Genomic DNA, 21,359 nt, shown 5'->3' with positions numbered 1-21,359 from the left:
AAAACCCTATAATACAAGCCTTGTCGCTGGTGGAATCACACACCTTGTTTCCAAACCCAGGTCTGTCCATAACAAGTTTGTGAGTGGCTGTTGGTCTTTTCCAGGTACAGTAGGCATAATAATAAACTTTGGGCATAGTCGTGAGTGTCAACCCACAAATGTGGCCATGATATCCAGCTTCAGAGGGCAACTCTGAACTCCTGGGTTGTCTTTTTTTTTTCTGTGACCCATAGGGATTTCAGCCTCTAGCACGCGTGGATTCGTTCTAAGGGCTCGAACCCTGAAGTCACAGAGACACTAGCTTGTGTATTGAAGCTGAGGGGCATGCAAATGAAGCAAAAGATACTTTTGGATATCATGGGTTTCTGGGGTCTCTCGCTGGAGACCTGTGGCTCCGAGAGGAACAGCCGGGTTTCCAGAAAATGGAACAAAAAGAAGGGGTGGGCAAATGGTGGGGCGTGGAGCCCTGAACCACTCTGTTTCAGGGAGGAGGAAGAGGAGGAGGAGGAAGGGGGGCAGGCCCCAGACGGGAGGGAGGGAAGAAGGAGGCCAAGGAGGAGTTTTCCAGCCTGGCCTTAACGCCTCTGGCTCACTACACAGACCCTTGGTCTCCTGGCCTCCTCCCGCCCCTTAAGTGCCCTGCACAGCGGGCTCAGCGAGGGAAGCGCCGGCTTGCCATGGGGAGTCCGGGACTCCGGCCTGTGCTCTTGCTGCCTCCAGCGCTGCTGCTGTTCCTGCTGCTGTTGCTGCTGCTTCGCGTCCCGCCAAGCCGGGGCTTCCCAGGTAGGAGCTAGAGGTGGGGGTGTCTCCCCAGCGGGGCATCTAGGAACCTCGGAGCCATCTGCTGACACCGTGGCTCGGAACAGCGGGAGGGAGGTGTGGGGGCGCCCTTTGTTTTCTCTGAACTCAGCTTTCGCGGTCCCAGGGAGCAGGTAAAGAGGAGTCGGGCTCCCAAGTGGGTGCATGAGAGGGAGTACTATCCGATCATGCAGCGCCCGGAACCGGAGCCTGAGCACCTTCTGCTCCCAGGGCTCCGAGGTTTAAAGCAAACCCTCTTGAAGGCTACGACGGGAAAGTTTGGCCACAGGCTCATTTCTTCTTTCTCACAACACCGCGTCACTTTATTTTATTCATTTATTTTTGCTTCTTAAAGTTTTGATGGCTGTCAGCCCTCTGGGTCGGGCAGCTTATTTTTGGAAAGAGCCATTATCTTGGTTGCCTCTGAAGCTGCCAAGATTTCGCCAGCCCGAGGAGGAGCCTTCATGCATTCGTTTGTCCTGTGCTCCCCCCCCCCCCCCCCCCCGCCGCCCCGGCCGAACTCTATTCCACCCCACCCCCCGCCCCGGGCTCCATACTCTGGAATTCCGAGAAAGTTTGCTTCTCTGAGGGAGAAGTGCCAACTGAGAGTGGTGACGTGTGGCATGCACTCGGTTAGCACCAGGGAAAATGGAAAAGGCTCGGGGTTGTGCTGGAGGGCGTGGTCTCCAGCTTCTAAGGGGACCCTGGTATTTACTGGGCTTTTACAGTGAAGGGAAAATTCTCTTTGGAAATACCTCTTTAAAAATCTTTAGTTAACGTCCTCACAATGAAGTCTTCGCTTAACAGAGAACTTCAGAGTAACATGTCATGCACCCCTGTGACCTTGGAATGAAATCAATCTTTGCAGAGGTTTTAGCTTTCTTTTATTAGAGAAGTGGTGCCATAAATGCTAAGGTATGCAAATACTTGCCTATGTGTTCGACATCACTATGGGCAGCTTAAACCTGGGGCCTGAGAAGAAGAAACCTCCGGAACTGAAATAAAAGGAGAAGGAGCTCCCGGGCAAGGAGCTGGATAGATGTAGATAGAGGATATATTTTCAGAGTGAATGGATGAATGACGCGTGACTTAATAGACAAGAACATTTGTGCTTTGAGGTGACGTATGCACATTTGAAGTTTTGAAGGAAATGGTTAGGGGCAGAATGCAAAGGAGGCTTTATCTCCTCCTTTGCTAGGGAAATAGCATTTTATGATGGTGGTGTCCCCACTCCTACCATCTCCACAACAATTGCGTTAAAAGGAGCTTAGAGGGGAAGAAGAGACAGTCTAAATCTCAACTTCTGGTCCAGCCTGTCCCAAGCAGACGCCCCTTTCTTTTTCAGATGCTCCCCCCACCACCTCCTTTCTCTCAGTGTCTACCTTTACAAAGTTGAGCTTGCTGCCCAGCCTCAGACACTCAGGGAATCCTAAATTGGCCAGCTCAGGTACTTACTACTGCTTATGTTTTGGGGCTTGACCTTGGCTTTCTAGGCTCAGCTGGACAGCCTGCAGGTCCCTCCTCCCTCCCTCAGGCAGTCACCAGGTTCCTCTTTGCCACTGTTTCTGCTGATTCCTAACCTGCCAATTTGCTTTTCTCAGCACTAAGGAAGCATTTCTCTGGAGCCCCTCTACTTTTTTTTTTTTTAAAAAAAACATATTTCTAGACGGTTTCTTTTTTAATTACTTATTTTATTTTTGATATAATAGAATCACATCCTTTTTGCTTCTTTTTCCTCCCAATCCAAACCCTCCTGTATACCTCAACTCCTGCTTTCTACACTAAGAATACTTACTATTCATCCGGAGCCTTCTCTCGGCACATCTCAAAGGAGTGTCTTAGGAAGTGAGCTCTGCCGGGGCTGTTGAATCCCAACAGAGGGGATTTCGGTCCAAGTCAGAGATTGTAAAAGTCTGCGGAAGGGAAATACACTAGACTTGTACATCTGGACACAAATTGCATCAGCTGGGTTCCCTATTAGCTGTGGGGTGACAGGTTTTAAACGTTGTCTCAGAGCACTCCCTCATCAGTGGACATCATGTCTCCAGGAAGGGCCAGTGAAAGAATTTACGGTCCCATCAGCACCCTAATTATGTAACTATCTGAGCTCTTATAGCAAATTTGTCAGAGGAGGGGCAAATCTTTCCCTTTCCTACTCAGAGAAGCTCTCTGGAGTTCTTCCAACCATGAATCTGGTGCAGCTTTTCCAGGCCTCTGATGTAGTCTTTGCAGTCTAGCAAAGACTGTGTGTCTATAGAAACCCACAGGAAGCAAGCGAAGTGCTCCTAGCAAAGTTGCCTGTGTTTGTGTTTGGAGCCTTTTAAGGAATGGAACTTTTCATTAATTCTATTCTGAAATGAATCTTGAAAGCCTCTGTATGTCTCCGAGTTTGGAAGTTCACTCTACCTCCTGCAAACAGAGCTGAAGGTGGAGAACGGATGCTGTGGCCATAGAGAAAGGTTTTGTAAGTCTTCCTAGTATTGGAGAAAGCTGGTAAAGTACTATAGTTTTGTTAGTTAGGAAAACCTAAAGCCACATCAGACCATGGCAGTCAAAGCAGTCTTCAGAATGGCCACATTTGGAGATAAGTGTTAGGAGCCAAGCACCTGGCTCAGGCTCTACAATTAAGGTCTCACCAGAAACTGGGTAGAAATTTCTATTTGTGTTTAAAGCATATAATCAACTGACAAAATTACTCTGCAATATAAAAGGGGATATGCTAGAGAGAGGAGGGCATTTGCGTCTGGCATTGTCTTTGTTGAGAACACTTCCCCACAGTAAATTGTTACCACTTCTCATTTCACAGATTTGTGAGTTGAACAAGGTACCAGACACCATCATTACGACACTGATTTCAGACCTTCCTGCCTCCTTAGTCCTTGCACCATAATCAAAGGACATCCCTTCTCTCCTTCTCATCTACATGATGATCATAACAATCTCACTGTTGGTCTCTCTGAAGTTAACTCATTGTCCTTTTTGACAGCCAAATGCTGGTCTTTTAAGTGGAGTGTGTGTGTGTGTGTGTGTGTGTGTGTGTGTGTGTACATGTGCATGTGTGCAGGTGTGTGCATATGTGTATATGCGTGTGTGTTCTTGTAGAAGCTAGAAGTCAGTGTCAGGTGTCTTCCCCTGTTTCTTTCCATTTGTTCTCTGAGGCAAGGTCTCTCGGGGGCTCACCAACTGGGCAAGACTAACTGGCCAAAGAGCTACAGGAGTGCCCTTAGCTTCTCTTATACAGTGCTGGGATTGCAAGTGTATGCCCCCATTCCTGGCGGTAATCCTTATTCATATGTGGCAAGCACCTTAGTGATTGAGCTCTCTTCCCAGCCCCTAACTGGACTAATTTGTATCCCATATTCCTCTACACAAAAACTTAGAGCAGTAGCTTCCCACATCCACTCTCAAGTGGAAGATTCTCCATTATGTTCAGGGGGCTAGATGGTCCCAGCACAGTTCTCAAGTGTTCAATCTTGAGTACCTATAACCTAGTCCATATGCGCTACGTGGCCCTATAGCAATTTAATTTTCTTTCTTTGTAGATGCCACTGTCTGCACCCACCCAATCATTCAACCGTTCAAAATTCTCCCCATTATCTACAACATCCACACTTGGATGAAATTACCTGACCAGTCCTCCCTCCTTCCTCCCTCCCTCCCTCCCTCCCTCCCTCCTTCCCTCCCTTCCTGCCCAGTCATGGGGATGGGACGTATGGCCTTGTGTATGCTACGTATGTGCTCTGTGGCTAAGTTACACTCCAGCTCTTGTAATCATTTCTGGATCACCGAAGGGGAAGCCTCCTCTCTTTATTTAAAAAGCACAGTTCCTTGTGGCTGTTTTGTGGTTTTTATCACACATTCCATGCCTTATAAGTTATGTACTCCTCTTCTAGACTTTGAGTCCCTAAAAACTACATTTGTACTGTGTTTCACCCTTATCTGTATTTCTGAGAATGCTTAGTAGAATATCCACTCCTGGTGGATATTTATGCTTATGGAATTTAATGGACCCTGAAACTCTGATGATCTGCAAGAAAGGTGCATGGGTAAGTGGGAATTTGTGCCACCATGAATATACATACATAGAAACTATGGCTTGTTGGCTACAGAGGTTCATTTTAAATTCATGAGTACCCTCTGTTGAAGCAATAACTGTCTCTGTTGGGGGCTGTAAGATGAGAGACTGAGTGCAGGCATGAGTTGGAGTTTGCATTTATTTTTGTTGGCCACTTCATTCCATATCTTTCCACAGTAGTTGAATGGTTTTCTTAGTAAACACATATGTATGTGCTACATCAATTCCCCTTTCAGTAAACACAACTAAAACTTGTAACTGAAAGCAAAGGGAGTTTCAAGAGGTTTAGTGTTGCCAAACAGTAACATAGTTATGATTAGCATTCAGATTGAAGATTCTCTTACAAAATAGCAGAATGAATAATTGCCTCTTCAGTTCTGGTTTGTAGGGAGATCCTCGAGCCAGCCTTTCCATCTTTAACTGTAAGATTTCAGGACTGCCAGCTTTAGTGGGCCTTTGGCTTTGAGAGGGGCACCTCCTCTCCTGCTCTGAAATAGAGTGGGCTTCTGCCTTCTCTAATGAAAACTGAGCTAAATTCAGAGACTTACTTGATCGAGTCACCATGAATGATGAAGAGGTTCTGTGCTTGGAAAAGGGGGCTGAGTTCCTTCTTTGCAGCGGTTTACTGTCTTCTGGGGAACCAGGCACAGTTACCTAGAGTGGCCAACACTGTAATGTAATGTGTGATGGTCCTGGAAGCACTGAGGAGTCACGCAGTAACTTGATCTGCATGTTGAACAAAGGCTGACGCTTGGAAATGCTGCTGCCTAGATGGTGATGTGAAAGGACCACAGTTGCATTAGAATGACTTTGGCCTTCACTAAATTGAAACCAGAAGTCTGGGCAGCTATGTCCCCCATGGGGAAAAAATTTTGTGCCAATTCAAATCCACCATTCACTAGACGGTCTTCTTGTCTTCCTGAGCTCTCTGAGAAATATGAACACTTAACAGGCTAAATAAATAAACAGATAAGTATACAAAAGATGAAATTACCAAAATAGGAGAACTTTTATTCAACCAATGAGTAGGTGGAGGTGGCCTATCTAGTTAATGCCAGCTATACAGTTTCAAGTTCTCCTCATTTAAAATGCAACACTAGGCTTAGTGTAGATATAGCACATCTGATGCCCTAAGCTCAAACTCCAGCAGCTCCCGCCACAAGTAAAAATAAATGATAAATAAAGATAAAGTATCAAACAAAGTAGATATAAACATAGATTGAAATTGTTCCCTGCCCTTCATTAGCACAATGCCTGAGATCCGGGGGAGGATACTGAGTCAATATTGGGGATATTGGTTGTCTGAAGTAGCTTTGAACAAGACCCAAATTATTCGATTTTAAATATCTTTGTGGCATTTACCTAAGACACTACGCTAAGAGATTTAGAAACTCTGGGAAGCTTAAAAATTCTGAGAATTTCACATAAAAGGAAAGTTTGCACCACAAGCTGCTAAGCCGCCAAGCGCTTCAGGTAATAATTGGTTGCACCTGGATCTTAAGAGCGCATGACATACTCTGGCCTCAAGAAGCTCAGGAACACACATTCCTCAGCCAAATGATGCATTCGCCCATAATTCTTAGCTAATCCTGGATGTTCTCTGTGCATTTTTCTCCAGGAAGAAGATAAATGGGTTTGAACCCAATGACTTGGATTATCCCAGAAACTTGGAGCTATAAATTGTATATATTTGTTTAAAAACCCTTTTTATTAATTTTTTTTATTTATATCACATTCTGTTCGCAGTTTCCCCTCCCTCTTTTACTCATGTCCCATCACCCCTCTCCCCTCTGACCCCACCCCCCCACCCCATCCACTCCTCCGCTGTTTCTGTTCAGAAAGGGGCAGGCCTCCCACGGGTGTCAACAAAGCATGGCACATCAAGTTCAGGTGGGATTAAGTTCCTCCCTTTGTAGTAAGGCCAGACAAAGCAAGCCAGTATAAGGAATAGGTTCCCAGAAGCCAGCTCAAGAATTTGGGACAGGCCCTGATCCCACTGCTAGGAGTCCCACAAGGAGACCAAGCTACACAACTGTCACACATATAGAGTCTAGATCAGCTCCATCCAAGCCCCCTAGTTGTTGGTCCAGAGTTTGTGAGCTCCTATAATTCTAGGTTAGTTCATTCTGTAGGTTCCCTTGTGATGACCTTGACTCCCCTGGCTCATACAATCCTCCCCCCCCCCCCCCTTCAACAAGATCCCCTGAGCTCAACCCAGTGCTTGGCTGTGGATCTCCGCATTTCTTTCCATCAGTTACTGGACGAAGACTCTGATACAGTTAGGGGTAGTCACCAATCTGATTACAGGGGAAGGCCAGTAAAAATGTCCGTCGGAAACGAGATGCAAAACGAACCCACGTAGGAGTTTATTAGGAGAGGTTGTGCTCAATGGGCCCGGGGAAACGGTGTGGAAGGAAAGAGAGTAAAAAAATGGCACGTCCAGCTTTTAAAGGCTTCCTAGCACATGCACACGAGGGGAAAGACATGCCTACATCAGACGCTGATGATGGGTGACACTACATCTTGCACCAACATACAGGGGCTTTTGCGTTAGACGCTGATGACGCAGATGGCGGGTGACCCACGCATGCGCACACAGGGGGTACATGCACCTCCTTTAGAACCCAGAAGTGCAGCCTTACGGGTGGCTAAAAGAATTATAGCCAGTTCAGGCACCCTCTCCACGATTGCTAGGAGTCTTAGCTGGGATCATCCTTGTGGATTCCTGGGTGTTCCCCTGGCAGCAGGTTTCTCCCTAACTCTGAAATGCCCCCCATCAAGACATCTTTTTCACTACTCTCCCCGCCATCCTGCCCCCAGTCTTTCCAATCTCTCATGTTCCCATCCTCCCTGTTCCCCAATTCCCCAGGAGATCTCTTCTATTTCCCCTTCCCAGGGAAATTTATGCTTCCATCTTTTGACCATGCTTGTTACCTAGCCTCTCTGGGGCTTTGAATTATAGCCTGGCTTTCCTTTACTTTGCAGCTAGCATCCACTTATGAGTGAGTACATACCATGTTCATCTTTCTGGATCTGGGTTACCTCACTCAGGATGACTTTTTTCTAGTACCATCCTTTTGCCTGCAAATTTCATTATGTCATTTGTTCTTTTACAGTTGAGTGATTCTCTATTTTCTTTATCCATTCTTTGATCGAGGGGTATTTAGTTGAGCAGGTGTCCTTGTGGTATGATTGTATATGCCTAAAAGTGGTATAGCTGGGTCTTGAAGTAGATTGATTTCCAATTTTCTGAGGAACTGCCTCATTAATTTCTGAAGTGACAGTACAAGTTTGCACTCTCATTAGAAGTAGAGGTGTGTTCCTCTTACTCCACATCCAGCATCAGTGTTTTGGCTCTTAGATTAGCCATTCTGACAGGTGCAAGTTGGAATCTCAGAGCTGTTTTGATTTACATTTCCCTGATGGTTAAAGATGTTGAACATTTCTTTAAGTGTGTCACAGACAGTTGAGACTTTTCTGTTGAAAATTCTGTTTAGATCTGTACCCCAATTTTTATTCTTTTTTATTATATTTATTTTTGAAAACAATCTTTTCTAATTTTACATACCTATCCCAGTTCCCACTCCCTCCCCTCCTCTACTCCCCCCATCTTCCACCCATCCCACCCTACATTCACTTCTCAGAGAGGGTAAGGCTTCGCAAGGGGAATCACCAAAGTCTGACACACCACTCTGAGGCAGTACCGAGGCCCTCCACCCTATATCTAGGCTGAACAAGATATTCCTCCAAAAAGAATGGGTTCCAAAATGCCAGTTCAAGCACTATGGAAAAATCCTGTCCCATTGTCAGTGGCTTCCCCAGCCCATATAACTGTCCCCCACATTCGGTGGGCCTACTTTGGTCCTTTGCAGGTTCCCTCACTATTAGATCAGAATCAGTGAGCTCTCAGTAGCTCATGTCAGCTGTTTCTGTGGGTATGCCCATTAGGGTGGAGAAATGGCTTAACTGTTAAAGGATAGGCTCACAACCAAAATGTACTCCAGGTTTTAAGTGGGGTTTTTTTGTTTGTTTGTTTGTTTGTTTTTTTTTTGGTGTCTATTTTCTTGAATTCTTTATGTATTTTGGAAATCAGCCCTCTGTCAGATGTGGGATTGTGAGGATTTTTTTTCATATTCTGTAGGCTGCTGTTTTGTCTTATTGGCAGTGTCCTTTGCCTCACAGAAGCTTCTCAGTTTCAGGAGGTCCCATTTATTAATTGTCAATCTCAGGGTCTGTGCTACTCATGTTCTATTCAGGAAGTTGTATCCTGTGCCAATGCATTTAAGGCGACTTTCCATTTTCTCTTCTATGAGGCTCAGTGTAACTGGGTTAGTGTTGAGGTCTTTGATAAACTGGGACTTGAGTTTTGTGTAGGGTGATAGATATGGATCTATTTGCATTTTCCTACATGTCAACATCCACTTATTCCAGCACCATTTGTGGGAGATACTTTTTTCCCTATTGTATAATTTTTGCCTCTTTGCCAATAATTAAGTGTTCATAGGTGTGTGGATTTTTGTCAGGGTCTTTGATTCTATTCTATTGATCCATGTGTCTGTTGTTATGCCAATGCCACGATGTTTTTACTACTATAGCTCTATAGTAGAGCTTGAAATCAGGAATGGTGATACCACCAAAAGTTCCTTTATTGTATAGGATTGTTTTAGCTATCCTGAGGTTTTTTTTTTTTTTTTTTTTTTTCCATATGAAGTTAAGTATTGATCTTTTGAGGTCTTTGAAGAATTGTGTTGGAATTTTGATTGGAATTTCCTTGAATTTATAGATTGCTTTGGTAAGATTGCCATTTTTACTATGCTAATTCTACCAATCCATGAGCATGGGAAATCTTTCCATCTTCTGGTATCTTCTCCAATGTCTTCAAAGACTTAAGGTTCTGGTTATACAGGTCTTTCACTTGTTTGGTTAGAATTACTCCAAGATATATTATATTGCTTGTGGCTATTGTGAAGGGTGTTGTTTCCATTATTTCTTTCTCAGACTGATTATCATTTTTATATAGGAGAGCTACTGCTTCTTTTTTAAGTTAATTTTTTATCCAGCCACATCACTGAAGGTGTTTGTCAGCTGTAGGGAGTTCCCTGGTAGAATCTTGTAGTCACTTAGGTATACTATCATATCATCTGCAAATAGCAAAAGTTTGACTTCCTCCTTTCCTATTTGTACCCCCTTGAATTTCTTTTGTTGTCTCATTGATCTAGCTAGAACTTCCAGTACCATATTGACTATATATGAAGAGAGTGGACAATGGCAGACTTTTCGCTTGGCTTTCAAATATCATTGCAATGGTTTTTCTGTCCTGTTATGTGCCCTGTAGTGTGATTAGTCACATGTACCAGCATGCGATGTTTTCTGATGTCCCCATCACAATGTCTCTCCAAGTTGTGTTTAGTGGACATGTCTTCAATGAAGTTGAACCCTAGTGTCCTCTAATGATTGGCCTTGGTGTGTGATTTACTGTGTGGGTGGCTGAGCTGAGTGACCCTGCCTGGTCCAGGCTTCCAGGAATATTCAAGCACACTAGTTAAATTGGAGCCACAGGGTGAGTGAGAATCAAGCCATCAGTTTTCAGGCCCATTGTGGACTGTTGAGGAAGTGGTGGTGTTGTTCCCATCCCCCATTTTCTAAAACTCAGCTCCCACACGGTCTTATGGGAACTCTGTAGCCACACTGTCACTGACTCAGTATTTGTCAGACCCAGGCTCCGGTTCCTCTTACTGACAGTGGTAGAATGCTGTTTCTTCTCAGATTTTGACTCAGCTGTTTAGGTAGTAGGATCATATTCTTTCAATATTAGCTATGTGTAGATCTAATGCTCTCACCCATATCGAGTCTTAGTTTTTCTAGTGTCATAGCTTAGCAGGGAACCTGTCTCCAAAGGTTATGATGTCCAGGAGGGAATGCTTCTGACCAGCTTCAAGCCACCCACCTGGATGCGTTTCTCAGTCTCTAGCTAGATTTCTGCAGCAGTTTCTTTCTTTCCTACCCAGGTTCCCTGAGCAGGCTGCCCATTTCACCTGCTGTGGTGGCCCAGGCAGTGAGGATGCCTCAGACATGGGATCATTTGCATTTTAGGGAGGTGCCTCCCAGGCCTGGCCAGTTGCTGTGTCTGGAGTGGCATAGGTGGCTGGGAGTAGAGCTGCAGTTAGCGCTCAGTGAGGTGACTTGCCTTTGCTCTTGGAGGCTGGCGTCTGAATTCGCATTTGGTGTAACCACTATATATTAAGCTCTTTTCTGGGCTCAAGAACTAGGCAAACTAGAATAGATTATGCGGCAGCACCTCCTGAGACCCCATGGCCAGTAACTCAGCATCACTAATTATATGAATCCTTGGGAGAACTCTTACTCATCCATCTTAAGTTGGACTACTTGAGTATTACTCAGTATTTTTGAGATGCTCCTGCCCCAAGGCCAGCTCTTGATCTTTTTGAGGACATTAGGGTCTTATATGCTTTGTCTCTACACCACTTGTTTTGAGTTGCACACCTGATTTGTGGTGACAGTTTAATAGCTTTCCTGAGACATAATTCGCCTACTAAACCATTCACCCACTTAAACTGTGCTTCAGTGGTTGTAGCATATTTATAGAGTTCTTTTTCCATCACCTCCATTAATTTTAGGACATTTTTATTATCCTCCCCAAGAAATCTTATGTCCTTTGATTGTCACTGCCTGAACCCTTATCACCCTGACTGCTAGGCAACCACTATCCTACTTGCTTCTATATATTTACCTATTCTTGACATTCTCTATAAAGTGAAGTTACATGAAACTTGTCTTTTTGTGAGTTACGACTCTCATTTAGCACCTGCTTTCAAGGTCCATCCTTATTGTCACCTGATTCCGTCCTATGATTATTCCATTTTACGAATACACTCCATTATATTTACCTGTTCATCAGTGAATGCACAAGTCGGTGGCTTCCACCTTTGGTCTCTTTGAAATAATATTGCAGTGAAAGTTTGTGTACAGATCCTTGTGGGGACATCCACTGTCATTTCTTTTGGCTAGATGCCTAGGAATAGAACTTCTGGCTCATATGTGCACTGTAGGCTGACACCCCCTTTTACCTTCCCACTAGCAATGTATAGTCTAACATCCATACAACTCAAGCATCACTAACCCCACACTGATTGTCTTTTCTAGTCAGTGGCATCCTATGATCGCTGCTCATTCAGAGTAGTCCCCTCACATACTGAGTGAGAAAACTGTGTCTTTTCTGCAAACACAAAAAGGATACTGGCCAGAGAAAGCCAATGGTGTCTGCTCTTTCATTGCTGGCTGGAGGAGTACTGCTAGCCTACAATGCACCTCTCAATGAATTAGAAAAGGATACCCAGTTACACAGACATAGAATTCTATCTGAAGAGAGACTTTGGGTTAATGTAGAAATAAGGGCAGGTCCAGAACTCGAGACTGGGAAAAGAAAGGCTGGCTGGTGTGGTGAGCATAGTTGCTCTTTTGGTGGATATTATGTATGGTGTGGGAAACTCCCTGGACAGACATGTAAGCTATGTTGAATGATAGTGGCTTAGCCCCAAATGAGACAAAGCTTTGGGTCTGATATTCTTTTAAAGCCTTGAGTATTTAAAAGGAAAATAAAACAAAAAGCTGTGCTTGCATTTAGCGTGATCCTTGCACCCTTGGGTCATCTGGGAAGAAGTCAAAAATTTGGCTGTGTAGGCCTCGCCCAAGACTTGCTGAATCAGCATCTGCCTTTAACAAGCTCCTGCTGGGGATCTGGAGACAAGGAAATTTGAACACCAGTGTGATGACTGAGCACAGACCTTTGCCAAAACAGATTGGCTTGCCTATTTAGAATCGCCACACAATGGCTCACTTCCTCTCCTCCCCCTTTTGTGGTTGGTTTTGACTTCATTGCTGCATCTTCGGGACTTGCATTTGTAAGGCCTTCACATTCCCGAGACAAAGATGTACACCTTTAGCTTTCTATTGCCCTTCTCTAACTCAAATGTAAACACAAACGTTTAGCCCGTGATTCTTGGTTACTTTATGGTATTCTCTCTCTCTCCCTCTCTCCTTCCTCCCTCCCCCTCTCTTTGAGACCCTCGAGTATTTCTTTGTAAGTCTGCTGACCTGTCTAGCCCTTGCCTGGCCTAACCCAGAACAACAGCAAAGCATATCTTTAGATTGACTGCTACCAGGGGCCTTGCATAGCTTTCCTTTGTAGCCAATAACTTAACTAGTCTGAAAAAAAAAAAAAAACAAACACTAAGTTGGGTCTAATGGCACACTTTGTACCCTCAGCTACATGGGAAGCTAAAGCAAGGGTATTACTAAATTTCAGACCTCCCAGGGCTGCAGAGTGAGCCCAAGGTCGGTCTGGGTAACTTGGTGATACCCTGGCTCAAAACGCAAGAAGGAAATTGGAGATATGGCTCAGGGTAAAAGTGTTTTCCTATCGCATGCAAGGTCCTAAGTTTAACCCTCTGTTTTGCAAATGGCAGAAAGGAAGAGGAAGAGGGGGAGAGGAGAGGAAAAGAATAGGGAGAGGAAAAAATGTAGATCAATCAGGGCTGCAGTTCCTCCTCCTATCAAGACTTGATTCTAATTATTCTGAGAATAATTCGAACTAACTGGCCCTTAAAGCTGAGGTTGAAATTACCTCCATCATAATAGAACAATGTCAATGAGGTTAGAGGAGGTGGCAGCTTGGAGGGTGGGTGGGAGGAAGACCAATGGGGAGGTGGCAGCTTGGAGGGTGGGTGGGTGGAAGACCAATGGGGAGGTGGGCAGAACATATTACTTGGCTTACTTTTGGCCCTGGAAAGTCTACAGATTGGAAAGGCTAGAATGACCTAGTTGTTTAAAAGTACCTAAGAGGGTTATTTGTGGGTTATGTTGGGGTGGACATGTGGTTATGAGCCCAACAATGGTCTATAAGAAGACTCAATTGGGCAGTCTGGTGAATTTTAATTTGAAAGATCTGGAGGAGGGCATAATTAATTTGGGTACAGTCTTCAAACTGGTCCAGACATGCCACATTTGGCCCTCTCCTGCTTTCATATCATCAGTCAAGCAAAAGTTTTAAGTGGTAAATGTTTCCAAAAGGAAATTAGTGATTATTTTCCTATCATTGGAACACAGCTGTATTAATTCACTTGAGTACAGTATGTGTCCACTTGGTGACATAAAGGTAATCCTGACTCATTTTGACAGAGATCGTGTCTTATGACACTAAAAGCAGTCTGCCTACAAGGTTTGCCAATGCCTAATGTAAGGTCTGGCTTCTTAAAGTGTAACTGGAGAAATAGGTTTTTCTGGTAGCTTTGGAGAAACGTATTTGGACTTGCTTCTTCCCCACCAGTAGACTCAGCTCAGGGTTCATCTTGGAGGTCTAGACCAACACGTCATACGTTTTATAATTTTTTAAAAAATTCTGGAAGATCCCTGGTGGCAGTAGGCAGCAGAAATGCTGTAGGTCTCAAATGGTGGTAGCGGGCCATGTGGCAGCAAACAATGGGCCCTGGGAGCTGCTGGTCCCCGAGCAGTGGCTGGTCCCAGGCAGGGAGACACATGGCCGGCCGGCAGGAGACAAAGACATGGATAGACGATATGCAGAGTGAGGTTGAATATTTATTCAGGGGGTTATGGAGGGGGAAGGGAGAAGAGGGAGCAGAGAGCGAGACAGAGACAGAGACAGAGAGACAGAGAAAGAGAAGAGGAGAAAGAGATAGAAAGGGGGGAGGGGAGAAGTGGGGAGAGAGGCAGAAGCGAAGCTGCCTCTCCGATATGAAGATGGAAAAGAGAGCGAGCTCAGGCCGGAAGCTGAAGATCAGCCTGCCTCAGCAGATGGGGGAGGGAGTGGGCGTGGCTTGTTTCTTAAAGAGACAGAAAACCATAACAATAAGTAACACTGTACTCAATCTATATGGCACACAACACATAACTGTAGATCGACTTTTCTAGGTTTGAGACTGTAATACCCATAGATCTCAAACTCTCTAGAAACTAAGGTTTCTTTGTTTTCTTTCCAGACTTTGGCTAAGTCACAGTGTGATAATCCGAGCCAGAAATGGCCTGGTCTTTGTTACCTGTTGACAGATTGCCTTGATGTTGCCAGAGTTTGGCGGCTTCGGACTCTGGTTTCTCTAGATCCATTGCCCTCCCAGGATCTTACTGCGTTATATGGCTCAAGGCCCTCTAATATCTTCTACACACTTCTTTGAAGTGCTTTCCAGAGGTGCATAGGTATCTCCTGTTTGTGTATGTTGCATTTTCATTAAGTTGAGACATGCTGAGTACTAAGGTCTGAATAGAGTTTGTCCCCTCTGGAACTCAGGATGAAGTTTGGTTGCCATTGTGGTGGTGTTAGGATGTGAGACTTTGAAGAGATTATTAGAACACCAGGAAGGACTAATGCTTTTCCCACGAGTGGGTCCTTACTTTCATAGGACTGGATCAGGCATAATGATTTCGGATTATTATAAAACAAGGCTACCTCTCATTTGGTAGAGACATACTTGCCCTTCTCATTTTCACTTAGGGTTCTAATACAAGGCTATCCTCATATGTAACTTCCTACCTTGAACTTCCCATCCCCCAGAATTGCCAACCAAAATAAGTCCATTTTCAATCCCTGGTCCCTGGTGTTTGGCTGTAGCAACACAAAGTGCCCCCAAACACAAGGCTGAGTATGTCCAATAACATAGGATTGCCCACAATCATCAATATGTTAAAATAGCTTGTTACCCTCCGATAGAGGGCTGGAAAGAATAATCTCAAAGCATGACCCCAAGACCACTTCCAGTATTCCACCCAAGAATATGTGAGAATATAAATACAAAGGATATGTGAGAATATAAATTCTCAGGCCCCACCCTGGGACTTTTGAATCAGAAACAGGGTCCTAAGAAAGTTAGGGTCCAGCAGTCTGTTTTAACAGACACTCCAAGTACTTCTCAGGCAGTCATGTATGAGAATTTTTCATGTGGCAATTTCTAACTCGATTAGTGTTTCACATGTTGTTTTTAATGAGAACTGTTTATTCATTTTTAAGTTTTAGGACAGGACCTTGGGAAACACCACCCTGGCCTTACTGAGTAGAAATGAATACAACAGGCATCAGGAGTAACTCCTGAGTTGAATCATCTCTCTGAGAGTCTTCTCCTGAAGCAGTTTGTGTGCACATGTGGTTGGAAAAAAGTTCCCTGGTGAAAAGGCAGCAGAAGACGGCTGATGCAAAACACATTTTCTTTGTTTGTTTGCTATTGTTTTCGAGACAGAATTTCTTTACATAACCTTGGCTGTCCTTGAACTCTCTCCGTAGACTGGGCTGGCCTTGAACTTGCAGAGATCCGCCTGCCTTTGCTTTCCTAGTGCTGGATGAAAGACGTGTGCCACCACCGCCTGGCCCAAACACGTGTTCTTTACAGTGTGTTTTTGGAACTGAGATGTGAAGAAGGCTGAGGAACAGCCCTCGGGCTAGTCCTTCTCCTGTGCATAGTTCATCCTTTCAGGGTACTGACCTGTGGACGAGGGTGCAGGTCTGTAGGCAGTGACTGTCAGGTTAGATGGCTGCCTTGCTTTGGAGCTCACCTCATTCCAGAACTTCTCATGTGGGGTGTCTATGAGGGCCAGAGGTGTTACAGCCTTACACCCTTGTATAAATGTTCTTTCTTCTTTGCTCGCAGTAGGTTTTTATCTACCTCACTGCTGCTTAGTCTGAAAGTTCCAGTGACACTGAGTCATTTGGGTGTCTGGAGAAGTGGAAGGAACCCCGAAATTATTGTACTTCCTCTGAGGGCTGACTGTAGAGGGCAACTGAGGGGAGTTCGGGATGAGGACCGTGATTTTCAGTGGGAATGGGTAAGACGCCAGATAAATTTCATTTCCATCCTTCTTTTGGGAGAGAAAATAAAACTCTTGTGCTGTATCTTACTTTTGTTTGCCCTGCACTCTGAAAAATTATGCTCACCTTTCAAACAGGCCATTTGCTGTTGTAGGTAAGGTAGAACTCCGATGGGCACATTTAAATAATGTTTTGAAATTTGATAAAGAGAAAATGGAGATGCAGCTCAGTGGTAGCGCACTTACTTATCAATTGCAAGGCCCTGAGTTTGAGCTGCAACATGAAAGAACAAGAAAAGTAAATCATATTTATTGCATAAACACTCAGAGACCTGCAAACCTGGCAGTAGCTTCACCTCTCATTTTCCTCTGGACTTCATTTTTTTCCCCTAAAATCACCATTCTGAGCAGTTTAGTATGGACTCCTAGACATTTTTCTCTGTGTGTGATTTTTTTTTGTAAAGAAGCAAGAGGTTGTGAAAACATAATGTATTACCACATGAAGCAACAATGATGCTAAATACATGCAGTCATCTCATTTGCCAGGAAACAGAGGCCAGTGAGATAGATGGCTTTAGATGTGACTGTGGTCCAAGAGGCAACTCCTCTCTAGTTCTCTGCTGTGCTCACTAACTGTCAGATACCATGAGTCTTTAGCCAGTGCCTTGGTCCGCCCGTGGCCTTCTTCAAAGCCTGGCTGCAGCCTCCCTTCCTTTATTCAATTTTCATTGTGTCCCTGGCAATCTGTGTGGACAGTTAAACATTTGGATGACCATATGACACACCACAAATTGCTTTTGTTCCGTCATCTGGTTTTACTTTAAAGGGTAGTCTTCTTCCTTCTGTGTTGAGTGGGAACAGTTAGGTTTCAGAGCTTTGGAAACGGTCCTTAGTGGAAACAGGAGCTGGCATTAGTTAAGGTCCCCTGCTTTGTGCTGACATCCTCACTTTTAGGTACTTGTGATTTTCCTGCTCCTCCTTCATTTCTAAGGTCTAAACAATGGTCAGAGACACACTTGGTCCTTCAAACTATTAAACAATAGGTGGCTATACTGGAAAAAAAGTGTTCTTTCCCTTTGGACTAGAGTAATGCCTTCGTTTATAAAGTTATCCTTTTGACTTTCTTTTTTTTTTAAAGATCTAAAATATGGCTACAGTTAAAATTTCACAAGCCACATGCTGTCTTCATTGTCTGTGCTAATTGAAAACAGAGTGCTTGGAGACTAAGGGGGGCATCTACTCTGACTATAGTTTTCCTCTGGGGCTCTTCTGCAGAAGTGTTTGACTAGAGGGTGGAACGTTGCCCTAGGTGAAGCAGCTATAGAGTTCATGCTTCAAAAGGATTACTTTGTCATCCTCCATCCACTAGACTACCATTTTTTCCTTGATGAAATCAAGTTACAATGAACATGTAGGAGCATTCTTGACAGAGAAAATTTAACAGAAGGCAGTGATTGGGTGCAAGAGTGCGGGTGAAATTCCTCAGCGAAATGGAACTCTGGTCGCCCACAGTGGAAACCCTCTTCAGTTACGCAGTAAGCGCAGTCATTTTGGCCCACCCTTCCTACTTTGCTTCTGTTTGTCTGCCCATCATTACACTTTCTGGGTTGCCTCCCCAAATAAACAACTTGTGCCCTCTTTTAAGGTCTGAGTTGGGAGAAGACAAACATTGGCTATGTTGCAATTCAACCCAGAGATTTGATTTCCCTCCTGAAGTTATTTCATCTGATAAGCTGGTACCTGCTAAATAGAGATGTGTAATTGGGGGTTTCTGTGATAGAAGCTTAAGGGCTGTCTTTCTTATTATTATGCAAGAAACTGCCTAAAATTTGGTGGTTTAAGTCAGTGACAACTATTTACTTGCTTGTGATATAGTTTGGTCAGTGCTCAGTGTGGAAGGCTCATTTTTTATGGGTATGCTAGATCTAAGAGTCACGTGTTTGGTACTTCATCTGCAATGGCCAAGCTCCCTAGCCCTCACCCCTTTCGGTCTTTCATTGATCAGACCAATCTCTCTGTTTTTCCCAACTGTCCAGGAGGATAAACAGACATATTTGTATTAGTTAGCTTCCCGATAGAGTAAAAGCAAAGCCTGTCGGGTTTCTGCTGTAAAGCATAGGTCTGGACTTGACACAGTCTCAATTTTGTTGAACTTTATTAGTTAAAGAAAATGATGAGGCAGGTCAAGTCTTAGGCTGGTGGTAATAGTAGATAGATTCTAATACTTAATAGATTGAAGTGGTAGTGTAAATGGGAGAAATTGATGGTAGTCGACTTTGAAGGAACAAATTGCATCTCCAGGATGCAAATTAGAGAGAGGAGTTTAACTTTCTGGGTTGTTTTCTGGGAATTTTCTGATTCAGAAATCGGCCCCAAATTAATCATGCAGCTGTTGTGGCTTGGATATAAAAAGTCCCTCATAGGTCATGAGTTGAACCTTGATTCCCAGTGCTACGTTCAGAGGTAGGGCTTTTGGGAAGTGACTGAATCATGAAGCCTCTGACATAGTCAGTTCATAATGAGATGGCGTTATTGAGAGATGATGGAATTGAGATGGGGCCTTGTTTAAGTAAGTGGATCACTGAAGGCATACTTTTGAATGATATATCTCATTTCTGTATCTTTTCTACCTGGCTCACTCTGGCTCCTGACCTCCATGAAGTGAGCAGCTCAACTCTACTCATGCTCTCTTGGCCATGATCTGCTTTACCACTAAGCCATATACTAAGTTTACATTTGGCATACACTAAGTGACCAAATAGCCATGGATTGGAAAATCTGAGACCATGAGCCACAAGTAGTCTTTATATTTTTCATCTCAAGTAGTTTGTCACAGTGATGAAAAATGGCTGTCACAGCAATGGTATTAGACACATTAGGAAGAATGAAGCATGAAGACAGAGAATATATTCATGGACACGGCATATAACTGAGTCAGTGAACACCTCTGGAAACATGCAAGGTTCATTTACCAGTAGTTAATAGTACTAGCACACCCACCTCCCCTTCCCTCAGATTTTCTCTCTTCCCTTACCAAGGCAAAACAGGATTAAGTGGACACTTTCTAAAAATAGACTACAGACTTAAAAACGAAACTTGTAAGACTTCTTGATGATAACATCAGAGAAACTGTTTGTAAGGCTGAGTAAGGTAGAGGGTTTTCAGATATGACATCTAAAATAGGGTCTATAAAGGTACGGGCAATGATGTGCTTCATCTCAATTACAATTGTTTACTTTTTAGAGAACGTTGCCAAGGGAATGAAGAGACAAATCTCAGAATGGAGAAAAAAATTCTGAAATGACATGTCTGATGAAAGGGCTCTCACCACAAATGTACCAAGAACTCTCTCAGGTCAATAACAAGAAATAAGCCAACCCATTATAAAGAAATCAAAATGTTTGAACAGACACAAAAGAGGATATATGAGAAAATGCTGACCATCATTCACCTACTAACAATTGGATGAACATGGATGATAGAACTTTGCCTTTCATCTGCCCAAACTTGGAATACAGACACCTTCTCTTTTTGGAAACAGACTTGTACTGTACAGTGCAAAGATAAGGTGTGACTATTACTATCAAGAAAGGATTTGCACACATTTCCAATCCCTCTGCAGAGCTGACTAGCTATTTTATGTTTTTCTTACTAGAATTTATGTGACACACATCCACAAATTGCTAGCCAGGGTCTCATTGGCCACTAATAATTTGAACCAGACCATTTACTGTAAGCTCAAGAGGATATGGGTGTCTTCCACCATGCTTTCCCAAACCTGTTGGGTTGCAAGGACTCCCAAAAAAACCTCCCTTCATCTACTTCTTCTGTCCTCAAGTACCTAATGTCCTCTCATTTCAAGTAACTTGCATTGTTTTGACCTTATGACACAGGGCTTTAGTGTCCTCAGTACTACTGGTACTACTAATACATAAGAGATTAATGTCACCTTGAAATTCTTTCTTTGAATTCACTTATACTTAGTGTTAAAGTCTGAAATGTATTACTTTATATTTTTTCTAGAAACAAATGCTAAATGAAATGTTCAGTGCTAAGTAAGAATGCTGATTATATGAAGAGTAAGAAACAAACTTTTTCATCTAGTTTCTAAATTTGGAACAAGCATCCTGGATGAACAGCTGCTATGTCCCAAACAATCTTCCTTTTCTGTGAATCCCAAAGGCTCGTCTTCACACACTTAACATTCCAGAAATTCCTGGAATGAAAAAAAATGAGAACACACAGAGATTTTATTTAGATATGTATGTTTGTATGTATTATGTATATAGTTTGTTTGTAATAAACATACAAAGTGGAGACACCATGGACCTGCTGCCAGAGGTAGACATGCTGAGACTTTGCTGGTAGGTCATGACCTCGTGGTGATATACAGATTAATAAAAATGGGTTAAACTAATATGTAAGAGTTGGCCAATAAGAACTTAGAGTCAATGGGCCAAGCAGTGATTTGATTAATACAGTTTCTGTGTGATTATTTCGGTTCTGGGCAGCCAGGACAAACAAGTGGCCTTCCTATTACAAATTGGTGCCCACGTGGCCAACTAAATCCACAAAAAATCTGAGAGAGCTTGAAAATGAATTCTAGACAAAAAGTACAGAGTTTACCACAGCTTGCTGTTTGCTGGTGGCGTGCCAC

The 21,359-nt window shown here is 43.6% G+C and overlaps 1 protein-coding gene across 1 annotated transcript in view; it reads left to right on the top strand.

The window, feature by feature from the left end:
• The first annotated feature begins 677 nt into the window (after nucleotides 1–677).
• LOC121442573 (sushi repeat-containing protein SRPX) overlaps nucleotides 678–21,359 on the top strand; it is a 75,922-nt gene continuing 55,240 nt past the window's right edge. The window contains exon 1 of the mRNA XM_041644157.1: nucleotides 678–783. Within this exon, the coding sequence (XP_041500091.1) occupies nucleotides 678–783 (106 nt within the window). The remainder of the gene's footprint in view (nucleotides 784–21,359) is intronic.

Source organism: Microtus oregoni, unplaced genomic scaffold (assembly GCF_018167655.1).
Source record: "Microtus oregoni isolate MIOR12 unplaced genomic scaffold, Mior012 000092F_000, whole genome shotgun sequence".
Lineage (NCBI taxonomy): Eukaryota > Metazoa > Chordata > Mammalia > Rodentia > Cricetidae > Microtus > Microtus oregoni.
The sequence above is the reverse complement of the archived record's forward strand: the minus strand, read 5'-3'. Positions and strand labels throughout refer to the sequence as shown.